Source organism: Prionailurus viverrinus, chromosome F1 (assembly GCF_022837055.1).
Source record: "Prionailurus viverrinus isolate Anna chromosome F1, UM_Priviv_1.0, whole genome shotgun sequence".
Classification (NCBI taxonomy): domain Eukaryota; kingdom Metazoa; phylum Chordata; class Mammalia; order Carnivora; family Felidae; genus Prionailurus; species Prionailurus viverrinus.
Window position 1 is genome coordinate 65,648,102 of NC_062577.1, and position 12,764 is coordinate 65,660,865.

Genomic DNA, 12,764 nt, shown 5'->3' on the forward strand with positions numbered 1-12,764 from the left:
TAAGTGGCAGCCGAGACTCGAACTTCTGACACCACCGGTGTGGGCAGGGGCAGAGAATTCTGTGCCGAGGCTGATCTGAGTCACCGTTTCCTCCGGTGCCCTGAAGGTGGCTGCGTAGACAGAACCACTCTCCCCGCGCTCCCTCCTTACTCCACACCGTGTCCGGAACCTGCAGAAAGGGGCCTCGGTCAGGCTCCCGGGAGCAGTGGTGGCAGCGTCAGTAGGAAGTGAGCAGTCGGTGTGGGTGCTTGTGGGGGAGGAGTTACGGTGTGAATCTCGGTCTCCTGAGCCACATCAAGTCTGGAAGATAGAACTCATGGAAACTTCTGTAGGATCTGGTCTCTTCAGACTCCTAACGAGCAGAATTCAGGGAAATTCAATTTGGCCAAAGGAAGGCTCTTTCCATCTTAAAAATCTAACGCAACACTTTAAGAAGGATCATTTATTTTTAAGGACAGATCCATAATTACTTACAATACGAAAACCACCCCTGATAAGCTCTCACGAGTTTCAGGAACAGGAGGACACCTTACTGCCACATGGTCACTTCACGGGGGAGCCGCTGCGGCACAGGGGCCTCTGTCCGTGGACCGTGTGGCCCCCCCACCCGACGGGGTCTGTGAAAGGAAACGTCCACTGTCGTCCACGCGCGCCGTGACCGTGGCTCAAAGGTGGGCGCACAGCCGCTCCAGCTGTCCGGGGTTTGCGTTACTCAGGAACAGAAGCTCCTTTTTCCCTTCTTCTGTGTGAGCTAAGGTGGGGGGCGGGGAGCAGACACACACAGCTGGCAGTTCTCTCCTGCAGCACCGTTACCCCAAAAACTCTGTCGGCACCGGCCACGTGACACTCCCAAGGCCTCGCTTCCAGAGCCTTTCTCCCGGTAAGCGACCACCTTTTCTGTGTTTATTCCTCTGGCTCAGCATCTGCCTCCCTCTGAGCCAAGAACATCTGGCCTCTAGCACTTTGTCAAACCTGCTGACCCCCTTAGAAATCTCCCCAGTGCCCCCCAGCCCGCCATGTGTGGGAGCTGCTCTACACCCTTCCCTCCCTTCCCCGGATAACCCACCCCGTCTCTGCCAGTTCTCGACCACGACCACCTAGAGAGCCGTCGGCCTTTCGTCTCCCCCGGACCCCCTGCGCCCAGAGGGGAGGGCGAGACAAACAGCTGAATGCTTGCCTGCGCACAGGGCAGGTAGAGCTGACAGCTCCCGCCCTCCCCGGACGGCTGGCCTTGGCCTGGCCGCCTCTTTCCGTGAGCACCGGATTCTGGACCATGAGAATCTGGGGAGAGATGTCCTGTTTTTTTGTAAATTTAACTTCCCCTCCCCCACCCCTCTCCATACCCTGCAGCCAGCCAGAGAGGGGTCAGGATAAAGGGAAAAAGGGAAATACAAGTTACAGGCTGCTGCCGAGGGAAGAAGAGGTCATGGCTCTGACTCAGTGGGACTCGGAACATAAAACCCCGAAAAATTAACCTACCTTTCTCATGTTGAAGCCAACTGTTCTCCAGATAATACTGAATACAACTTTCAAACTCCTTCGGGCTGTAGTTGGAAACCAGGATGGGAATAAAGGGATCCAAGGCATCAAATCCCTCCTGGAGAAGGAAAAGGATGAAGACAGTGTCCGTTAAGTGACGAGCTGATGGAGAGAGCAAATGCACTCGAACATGTGGACGGCAAGGTCTGTTTTTCTTCCGCCCTCTGCTCGCTCGCGGGCCGCCCGGCCTCACGGGCTCCACACAGCGCCCGGCCCCTCACGGCCACTGGGCCGTATGCACAAGACAGGAGTCTTCTGCGTGCGGGTTTACATGGATATTCAACATGTGGATATACGTACATATTTAAAACATTTTTTTTACGGTTTTGACTCCAGTAGTCGACAACCATTTTGACTGTTCGTAAGTTCAAAAATAGGAAACAAACTTGATAAGGATGCGGAAAAAGACCCAGTAGATGGAACGTGAACGGAAACAAGTAGATCAAACTGGATTCCAGATTTCAGGCCGAACACGGGCAGAGGAGGGACGCTCCCCCAGCTTCCGAACAGAGCCCTGGCCCGGGGGCCCCGCAGCCGGACACGGCAGCGCTGGGCAGACACTGGCCCCCAGTCTGCGGCTCTGTTCTCACAGAGTCCAGGGCGAGTGGTCACGCGGCTTACCCTGCCACCTCGGACTGCGCTGACACGTCCACAGGATGCCGAGAGCAGCCTTCTTACTGCTGGAGGTGAGGGTTCCAGATACGGGAAGGGGGAAGGGGGAAGGGGACGCGGTGATGCGAGCCCGTGTCCATGTGAACACATGGTTTTCTAACAAATGTTAGACAAGTATGGGTGTGTACAGACGGGCACAGATATGAGTATAGTACACACGTGTGTGTCTGTTTTCACACTTCCTAGCAGTGATGCCCCAGCAACTATGAGCACACCTGGCACTCGCATCTTGGTATCTAAGATCCAGTTCACGCTCAAGAGGTGGGGAATTTGGTTCCACCTCTTAAAGGGAGCATATTTTAAACACTTCTGTAGAGCAGGCGCCACACACGATGTCGGGCTTGAACCCACGACCCTGAGATCGAGTCGCACGCTCCACCACCTCAGCCAGCCAGGCGCCTCCCGGGCCGTGGTAAGTAAGTAACCGTTCTCCTCGAACGTGAATCAGGGCTGCCTGGAGGAATGGCTAGGACGGGGGCATAGAAAGGACGAGACGAGTGTGGAACCTATTTCTTGCCAAGAAGTAAATCAGGGCCTACAGACTGATGGGGGCATGTGCAGAGGGCACAGAAGCCACCCTGAAGGGGCTTTTACAGGCCAGATCTGGGACAAATGAAGCACCCAAATCAATAATGACAGTAAAGGTTTGAAGCTCATGAAAGAGGAGCCTGTATGTCCACCTGGAAAGAAAGGAGTGGGGAAGGAAAGTTCCTGCATGTGACAGAAAGCCAAGGGATCCGTGTAGAAGACACAAGAGAGCTAGAAAATACCATTTTGCAAATATCTCCACTGGGCTCTGGGGAGAATCACAAGTGGATGCTCAAACCAGTAAGGGAAGGCTTGAGGAGTAACAGGTATTTACCTAGTTTCAAAGTAGGTGTCCATTTATTTGTACTTGTTACACAGGAAAATAGTAACTTTACTGCCGAGAACCCAGATGGACAGCACCTCAGCCAAGCGTCCAACCTTCCCCCTGGAGTCACTGGGAGAACTGGGTCTCACAGGCGCCTCCCGATGCTGGATACCATAGAGACCCAGCCCTGCGGCTACCATTGCACATGATCAGGACACAACACCAGCCAAGCCGTAAGATAACCCACGGTGGCCAGTACGCTTCAGACACACAGACCTAAATATTCAAAGACTGAAGCACTGTCCCCCCTTGAAGGAGACGACAGAGCAAGACCATCAAACGCGCGATCCGGGACTTTCTGTCTCTGTGAAGGATGTGGGGTGACTGGTAAAGTTAGAAGTCCTACAGATTAGGGAACAGCGTTCTGTCGATGCCAGTTTCCTGATTTTGACAGTTGTGCTGTGGTTCTATATTTAGAATGTCTCTGATTTTAGGAAATACATGTTATTTAAGAAAAAAGAGGCATCGTGTCTCAGGCTACTGTCACATAATTCAGGGGAAAAATGGAGAAGAAGAAAGCAAATACGGTAAGGTGTTAGCGTTCAGGAATCTGGGTGAAGTCATACATGAATATGGTTGTTCTCCAAGTCTGTAATTATGTCCAAAAAGAAAAAGAGCTCTCTTTTGACAAAGTGACTAAGGGGAACCAGATTTTCTAAAGATTGGACCTTTCCCAGCAGCTCCTGAGGCAGATAGGCCTTCCGCGGCTTGAAGAGGGATCCAGTCTGGCTCAAAGTCAACACAATGGTGCCTCCATGCTGAAAGGAAGGACAAAAAGCTGAATTAGAAAAAGGTGAAAAAGTGGGGCGCCTGCGTGGCTCAGCTGGTTAAGCGACGGACATCAGCTCAGGTCACGATCTCATTGTTCGTGGGTTGAGCCCAGGGTCGGGCTCTGTGCTGACAGCTCCAAGCCTGGAGCCTGCTTCGGAATCTGTGTCTTTCTCTCTCTGTCTCTCAAATAAAGATGTTAAAAAATATTTTTAAAAAATGCAAAGAAGAAAAATGCATTTTATTTATTTTTTTAGAAGTTTAATTAGAGAGTGTGAGCATGCATGGGGGCGGGACAGAGAGACGGAGAGAGAGAATCCCAAGCAGGCTCCACACCCCTTGCTCAGCCCCACGTGGCGCTCTATCCCATGAACCGTGAGATCACGACCTGAGCTGAAATCAAGAGTCGGACGCTTAACCAACTGAGCCACCCAGGCGCCCCAGAAAAGTGCATTTTAATCACCTGTCGATTTTTAGTATAGCTGAATGGCAACTAAGTAGGTTATCACTTCTGGTGTGGCGCTGACGGCAAACTGCTACGTGACCTTCAATTTATCAAAATCTTTTCCGAAGTTGGTAAGATATAAAACCACCCTGAACAACTGCAGAGTCAAAGTATGCCAGGATTTAAGTACAGTGGCTTGTATCCAAGGCGAGCGGGAAGACAGGAAACCAAATATCCAGATTTTAAACTTCGGCACTGCTAGGGCAATTAAGGAAGATACAAGAACTTTCTGGGTGTAAAATCGGAGCCGAAAACTATCAGGCGTCGCACATACTCACCCAGTCGTTTTTCACCATTTTCCTCAGGTTGTGCACGAGCGCAAGCTCCTCGGGGGCCACCTGCCGGGTCAGTGGGAAGCGGGGGGACGGGGCCGAGGTCAGTCCTTGGTCTGTGCGGGTGCCCGCCCGAGACCAAGGACTACAAAATCCTGCGCTGCTCTGTGACCACGGTGCCTGCGGCCACGTGCCCCACCCCGCCAGGTTTCTGATTAAAACCTGTCAGCAAGGGAGAGAGCGGCCTGGGCCCACACCACCGCCTCCCTCGATGTTTCTGCTCTTGGCTGCGGAAGCATGGTCTGACCGCTGCACACAGAAGCCATCGCTCAGCCCCACGGAGGAGACAGAAGAGAAGGAAAAAACTGACAAAACAGCTTCCGCTGTGCCGTGCCCTTCTAGACGCTCTCCCTTTTCAATGGACGGCGGACCCCTCTCCTAATTCAAATACTCCTAAGGCGAGGCGACGTGCCGCCTGGGCTACAAGGCCAAGTCCCGGCCTCCGTGTGCCAGTGCCGGAGTCAGAGTAACCAGAGTAGAGAAACCCAGTTTTCCTACCAGGCTTTTATCTTCTCTTTTCAGTGTGGTCTTTCCCCAGAGAGCATTGACTCCATCCACTGCCACCAGGAGGCGAAACCCGCCCAAAGAACTCTGACCCTTGAGCTCTCTGAGAACAACCCCGACTGCATCCGTGGCGTTCTTCACCCGCATGATGCCCTGCAGGGGAGAGAGGTGGGGCTGGCGGTCCCAGAAGAGGCCTCCCCTGCTGTGACAGAGGACGGGCCGCCGCTGTCTTGTTTCATACCTGTTCCACCACCTCTCCCAGAGGGCTGCCTTTCTCCGTGCTCTCTCGCTTATTCCAGACATACTTCTCTTGAACTTTTATCTAAAAGCAAACAAAAACCAAAAAAAGGCCACTTAGCCTAAAGATGAACCCATCTGTATCTGAGAAGGGAGGAGGGTAAGGTTGTTTACAGTCGGGTTTAATCTACTTTTCTTTCCTTCTTTTTTTGAAAAGTAGGCTCGATGCCCAGCACAGGGCTTGAACTCAGGACCCTGAGATCAAGACCTGAGTGAGCTCAGATCAAGAGTTGGAGGCTTAACCGACCAAGCCACCCAGGCGTCCCTATATTTTAAGCCCTGTAAGAGACTTCAGTATGGAAGGGAATGCTTTCTAGCCCTTTTCTGCCTAAAGCTTAAAACCAAAACCCACAAGGGATTCTGACCAAAAAGGTCTGGGATGAGGCCTTGGTATCCACATTTATAACAAGCTCCGAAGAGACTCTGATTTATAACCAGAGTTGAAAACTCTTGGCCTAGAGATTGTATCCGAGAATCACTAGAGCAAAGAACCATTTTACCAATACATTTCTGGTTTCAAGAAACACCTCATCTGGAGAAACTTATGTAGCTGAAAATGTGCTTTAGAGAATTTGAGGCTGTAGCTTTGGAAAAGTCAATGAATCCATCTGGACTGCACGGGGACAGCTCATGGCGCTTCTTTATTTCACAGGGACGAGCAAGTTTCAGGTTGTGAGCTGCCAATAGAACATATGAAAGAAATACAGAATGGCATAGCGATCCCAGCTACAATGCTAGTTTTCCATAGTCTGGTGCTCAAGACACGAAGAAGATAAAGTCTATTGAAAGACTGTCCGGCATTGGGGCGCCTGGGTGGCTCAGTCGGTTAAGCATCCGACCTTGGCTTGGCTCACGATCTCACGGTTCAGGGGTTCGAGCCCCACTTTGGGCTCTGTGCTGGGAGCCTGGAGCCTGCTTCGGATTCTGTGTCTCCCTCTTTCCTTTCGTCTCTCCTACTTGCACTCTGTCTCTCTTTCTCTCTCAAAAATAAACAATAAAAAAAATTAGGGGTGCCTGGGTGGCTCAGTTGGTAAATGTCCAACTTCAGCTCAGGTCATAATCTCATGGCTCATGGGTTCGACCTGACAGCTCAGAGCCTGGAGCCTGCTTTAGATTCTCTCTCTCAAATAAGTACACTGAAAAATAAAACAGAATAAAATAAAGACTGTCCAGCATCAAGCTTCTGGGAATCTGGTCACCTGACTCAAGAAACGCTCGTTTGTAGTTTTGAAATTCTTCAGCCAGATGGAAGCTTCTGCAGGTTGGTCCAAACGCTGCTTGTTGTAGGTGGAGGGCAGAAGACTCCGGCAGCTCTTCACCCAGAGATGAGCTGGAAACAAACACACGTGGAAACAAAGCAGGCAGGAGCTGACTGTATTCAACTCAAAATCCTCTCTGCCTCTTTAAGTTATGGGAAATGGCTTTAGCTTCCCGTATACAGTTGACCATCTGCGTATGACTTCTGACCCCTGAAACTTAACTACTAATTGCCTACTGCTGACCAGAAGCCTTCCTGATAACACAGGGTTGATTAACAAACATTTTGGATGCCATATGTGTTACAAACTGTATTCTCACAGTGAAACAAGCTGGAGAAAAGAAAATGTGACTAAGAGAATCATAAGGAAGAGAAAAGTACATCTACAAGACACTATTTACTCCAAGAAATCTGTGTGTAAGTGGACCAGCACAGTTTAAACCGTGTTGTTTAAGAACCCACTGCATATTTCTTGAAGTCTCCTTGCTGCAAAGGGTCACTTTTGGGCTGGCCCACGTGAGATCAGACCTTCTGGTTACAGTCGGGACACGAGGCACACCACGTGGACGAAAGGTCACTGTAGCTTCCTGGCAGTTTTTAAACGTAGTTAGAAAACACGGGTGCTCACACAACACCAAATAAAACGTGGGGTGTATGCAAAGGAAGAGAGTTCTAAGACCCATGCTGACGACTCTGGAATGCTGATGAACAGCCCGTGTCAGAGTTCCCCCGGCTAATCAGAACTGCTCACTGAAGGCAACAGAGCCTGTGCTGACCTCGAAGGAGGGAGCTAACGGTCTTGGGCGCTACATCAAAGTGAGGACTGCTGGGCCAGAATGCTCCATTCTTACTTCAGAAGTTTCCAGGAAGCTTCCACTGAACCTCCTGGTGCTACGCTGACCTCACCGTGCACCCCACTTGTGGCCACCATGAGGTCATGACCGAGCAGCTCACACTGGCCTGCATCGGGAGCAGAGGCCTCTTCGGAGCCCCCGTGGCCCCCGGGCCCCATCCGACCACCTCGACAGTGAGGAAAGGAAGTTCTTACCATCCGGAACGTGCAGGATCAGCCAGTCCTGCTTTGCACAGAAATGAATAACATGGCAAAGACTGAGGGTTTTTCCTGTCCCTTTCTCCCCATCTAAAGCACCTGTGGTTAAAGAAAATGTCATTGGAAAGGACACTTCTGTCAACAAACAGCACTTTTTGAGAGAGAGAACACAAGCAGGGGAGAGGCAGAGAGAGGGAGACACAGAATCCGAAGCAGGCTCCGGGCTCCGAGCTGTCAGCCCAGAGCCCGACGCGGGGCTCGAACTCACAGACCACGAGATCGTGATCTGAGCTGAAGTTGGACACTCGACCGACTGAGCCACCCAGGTGCCCCCCAAATAGCACTTTTTGATTTCCTCTTTCCCCCCGTTGGCCCAAGACAGCTCGGGCAGGCCGGAAAGGATACAGAGAACATACCGCACAGCAGGGTGGGCAAAATTGGTGTTTTTCAGGTAATGCAGAAGCTCCAGGGCTGGCTTCCTTACCATCAGACAAGCTTCACTGAATGTTTTCACCTAATGGATGAGGAAGAGGAGGGGGCATGGGGTGTGGAACACACTGAGCCTGATGCAGCAGCCAGAGCATCCAAGTGCCTAGTTTTCATTCAGTCACTGAAGAGATGGTTGGTATTGAATTTGAAAATCTACCCATATAATTTGGCTAAAATTTGAAACACACTGTCCCACACCAAGTAACACAATAGTCACCTTCTGATTATTTCTATTAATGAAGCAGATACTACATCATTAGATGAAATCTACAAACTGTCTATAGATATCTTGTGACACAGCTGTGTATACCAGTTAGGATTAATAAAAGTATTAAAAAAATGTAAAATCCTTAACAAAGTGTCTGACACATGGTAAGTATTTAACAAACGTTTTATTTTTTTTTTTAATGTTTCTATTTAAGAGAGAAAGAGCGGGCGTGCAAGTAGAGGGGCAGAGAGCGAGGGAGACACAGAATCCGAAGCAGGCTCCAGGCTCCCAGCCGTCAGCACAGAGCCCGGATGTGGGGCTTGAATTCACGAACTATAAGATCATGACCTGAGCCGAAGTCAGACGCTAAACCGAGCCACCCAGGTGCTTCTAAATGTTAATTGTTTTAAATCTCTTTTTAGCTAATTCTTATTACTGGAACCATCTGGACATTTCTCTGGAAATATATACGTGACAGCTCAGGAGCAGGTGTGACCAGCTGCTGCCCCGCCCATGCTGGACACACCGGCACACAGACATGCCAGAGCACTGACACAGAAAGTTCCGTCCCTGCTTGTCTCTGGTCACCAGGAGTACTTCCGTGGAAAAATCTGGGAAGCACAGGTGTGCGTGACACCACTGTGCACATAAAGTATTCAACAATGTCTGCTGACAAGAACAAATATCTAACAAGAACTACTCACAAGTGTATCAGATAAGGATTAAAATTGCGTTGGTGTTTTCTGAAGAAATCCTAACCACGCAATTGGACCGGAGAAGGACTTGACGGGCAAGTTCAAACTTAACGGAAAGCGAAACCTTCAAGAACACGATACAGACATTAAAACAGAAATGCCATATTAGGCAATATGACAGAACTAAAGTACACAAACAATGGTGAGGGGGTTGGCCTTCACATAAATGGCAATTATGGAAAGAACGTAGGAGTAACTCCCTGCAGAGCACTGGTGGTCACGCTGGTCTGGAAGCAACCGGGGACGGTTAGCGCTGGGCCCTCACGGCCCTCCAGCTAGAGGCCTCCCGGCAAAGGTCTTTAAACGGTTCAAGTGCCATTACAGACCACTTCTTCTGGCTGTGCCCTAGTTCCACATTTAAGAGTTTTGATGCCAAGGCTGTTTGTGGCCTAGAATGAGCTCCCTTACTAGTGTCTCGTCTCCTCTCTTGAGACAAAGCACACAGAGGGAAAGCCGTCCTCTGGCTCCTGAGCTAAAAATCACCTGCACCATCAAGCCTGCTTTTTCAGAAAGGAACGATTTCTGAGGCTGAAAGTAATTCAGCGGGATTAGTCCAAAGGACCAGTTACGCCAACAAACCACGCCTGCAGTTAATCATGAATTCTTTCAGTGTCTGCAAAGCAACCCAAGATTACATCTTCGGGTTGAAGTTACAACCACGAAACTACATTTTCTGAAAACCCAGGAGAATGAAGAACAATATTGCGTCTATTCCAAGTATCACTTCTGTTTGGCTCTACATCATGATTTTCTTTTCTAGAGCATGGCGGTCATTTTCGTGGTGTTTTGCTAAGACAGACTTTAAATTTATTATAGTTATTTGAATGCCGAAGTCTCTAGAAATCTGTTAGGTGGGTAACACGAAAGCAGTGCGACAGGTTTATCTAAGAACATTTTTGCCTGCCTCCCGATGATTAACCACAAATAAACGCTGACTTAAAATAACGACAGTCACAGCACTATTCACAAAAGATAGTCAATAGCTGAATTCATCTGTTTTAGATTCAAATTCCATCTTTTATCGTTTTCTACCCATTTAATCCCACCCTCCGCCACCGGCAGCTCCCTCCCTCTCCCCTCCTGAGCACCTGCATGGAAAAGCGAGGAGGCAGGCTGTGGGGGAACAGGGTCCTCATGTCCTGGAGGGGGATGTTGTAGTGGAGACCTTCATGCTGCTCCCCATGCCTGGCCTGCGGAACAAAAAGGCAGACAGGTGTGAACGGGGCCAGAGACAAAGTGACACTTAAATGGAAAGGGCCCACTAGACCATACTAGGGAAACTTCATCTCTCAGGGCTGGGAACGAGCTCTTTTCATTTCTTCTTCTTTTTTTTGAATAAAAAAAATCTTTTTCAGTTTCTGAAATAGAGATTTATTTTTGAGATACACTGAGCGGGAGCAGGGGAGGGGTAGAGAGAGGGAGACAGAATCCCCAACAGGCCTGCGCGCTGTCAGCGCAGGGCCTGATGTGGGGCTTGAACGCACGAACTGCGAGATCATACCCTGAGCTGAAATCAAGAGTTGGACGCTTAGCTGACTGAGCCACCCGGAAGCCTCTAAAATTGTTTTTAGTGTTTGAGAGAGAGAGACAGTGTGAGGAGGGGAGGGGCAGAGAGAGAGGGAGACACAGAATCCGAAGCAGGCTCTGGGCTCCGAGCTGTCAGCACGGAGCCCGACGCGGGGCTTGAACTCAACGAACCGTGAGATCATGACCTGGGCCAGTGGACGCTTAACCGACTGAGCCCCCCACGCACCCCACTGTCTTTCATCTCTTAGCTTAGACAAAAAGTGCCGGCTGGCTGTTGTCCTCAAATCCACAGCGTGTATATAAAGCTGCTCTTGGCCTAAATGACGAAGCCAGTTGCTCGGCAACATACACCCTACATGTGGAGGTAAGAGACAATTCTTGCCATCTGGATTCTTCCGTGCTGGGTATGGAGATGTTCCAGTCACGTGACAAGATCATCTGCATACCGCTGTTTCCATAGAAACCCAGAGGAATTGGAGATAAAGGGACTACAGTTACAGGGAAAGCTCAGAAACACTTCAGTGACTTCATTCACTTATTCAGTTTATTTTCTGCTTTTGAAAGTAGGTGAATGCTAGAGACATAAACAAAACACCCTACTGAGACGGTGTCTCGGGTGACGAGTTCACCCCACCCCGTCCACGTGCGCAGCGTGCGTTAAGGTGGGGAGACTCCGGGGGCAGGCCAGGTACAAAAAAGGAGAAGAAAAGCTATCGGTTCCCTTCACATGTAAGCACAGAGCACACGACTAATGGCATTTCTGAGAGGCCACCGTAACGCCGGGGAAGGGGACAAATCAGCATCCGGCCTGAGGGGGCCTGTGCCAGAAAACGCAACCCTGGGTACTGCTGGGTACAAACACACTGTGTTCTTCTCAGCACATCAAGTTAGTGGTCCCTCCAGACACTGGGAAGTCCACTCAGGAAGGTGGAAAATAGCACCAGACAGACTAATGGGAAAACTGGGCTCTGTACGTGCCCTACTATGTGATCTTGGGCAAGCAAGTTGATTTCTTTAGGACTCTCCATACCGGGGTCGGTAAACTATGGCTGCGTACCCGTTTTTGTGAATAAAGTTTTATTGGCACACAGCCACACCCACTCATCTATGGCACACCTAAGCAGTTGTGACCGAGACCACTTTGGCTCATAAGCCTGAAATACTAACTTGTCTGTAAGGCCACGTCTGCCGACCCACCGCACAGCAAGATCGACAACTACCGGCTTAAGTATTCACGCAGTACGTGTACCACGTACCCGCCTTATGCCGGCAAAATCCTGGGCACGAGCAGGCCTCTGTGGCAGGGATTAAGCCAGAACAGGTGTGGACTGGCCCAGCCGAGTGTTAGGTTACCAGAGCCCGGGACGGGGAAGAGGCGCTCTGGGCCGCGGAACGCGCTCTTGAGTGACCGCACGAAGACCTGCCTGGTCTCTCCCGCTTTCGGTTTTCCCGATACACAGAACGAGAGACACAAATTGCAAGACTTGAAGAAAATCCACATACGCGCCAGCAACTCACCGGGTCCTTCTCGCTGGTGCGGGAAACTGCTCTGGGACTATCATCTGGGGCCTGGTTGTCCAGGTGAACGGCAAGGCTTTGGGGGGCCTGGGACCCCGCGTGCAAAAGTCGTCCAGGGTCCAACTAGAAAAGAAACCGTTTCCATGTTGTGACGTTAATGCCTGCTACAAAACTGAGGTTTCGAGCCACGTCCGCAACAGGGAAACTGTGGTACACATTTTAGTTTTACGTCAAAAGAACGCTTATTTTCATAATTCTCAAAGTCCAAGCCCGTTACTCATACTCGGATTCTGTTGAGGCTCATGTTGTGGGGACAGGGCCCTGTCCCACATGGAAGCGGACAAATCTGGAGACCGTTCAGGAGCACAGCACGGCCAAGGCCGGCCGGGGGCAGGGTGCCCTCGGCCACGGCCACGGCCGGGACCGCC

The 12,764-nt window shown here is 50.5% G+C and overlaps 1 protein-coding gene across 3 annotated transcripts in view; it reads right to left on the bottom strand.

Moving 5' to 3' along the window:
• Nucleotides 1-427: 427 nt before the first annotated feature.
• The window catches only part of DAP3 (death associated protein 3), a 32,292-nt gene continuing 19,955 nt past the window's right edge, over nt 428-12,764 (bottom strand). For all 3 annotated transcript variants that reach the window (XM_047839949.1, XM_047839952.1, XM_047839951.1), the window contains 11 exons: nt 12,337-12,459; nt 10,380-10,481; nt 8,245-8,353; nt 7,837-7,929; nt 6,730-6,860; nt 5,475-5,555; nt 5,228-5,386; nt 4,676-4,735; nt 3,793-3,882; nt 1,480-1,597; nt 428-751 (listed from right to left, as the gene is read on the bottom strand). In XM_047839949.1, coding sequence (XP_047695905.1) covers nt 666-751; nt 1,480-1,597; nt 3,793-3,882; nt 4,676-4,735; nt 5,228-5,386; nt 5,475-5,555; nt 6,730-6,860; nt 7,837-7,929; nt 8,245-8,353; nt 10,380-10,481; nt 12,337-12,459 — 1,152 coding nt within the window. In that variant the 3' untranslated portion in view covers nt 428-665. The remainder of the gene's footprint in view (nt 752-1,479; nt 1,598-3,792; nt 3,883-4,675; nt 4,736-5,227; nt 5,387-5,474; nt 5,556-6,729; nt 6,861-7,836; nt 7,930-8,244; nt 8,354-10,379; nt 10,482-12,336; nt 12,460-12,764) is intronic.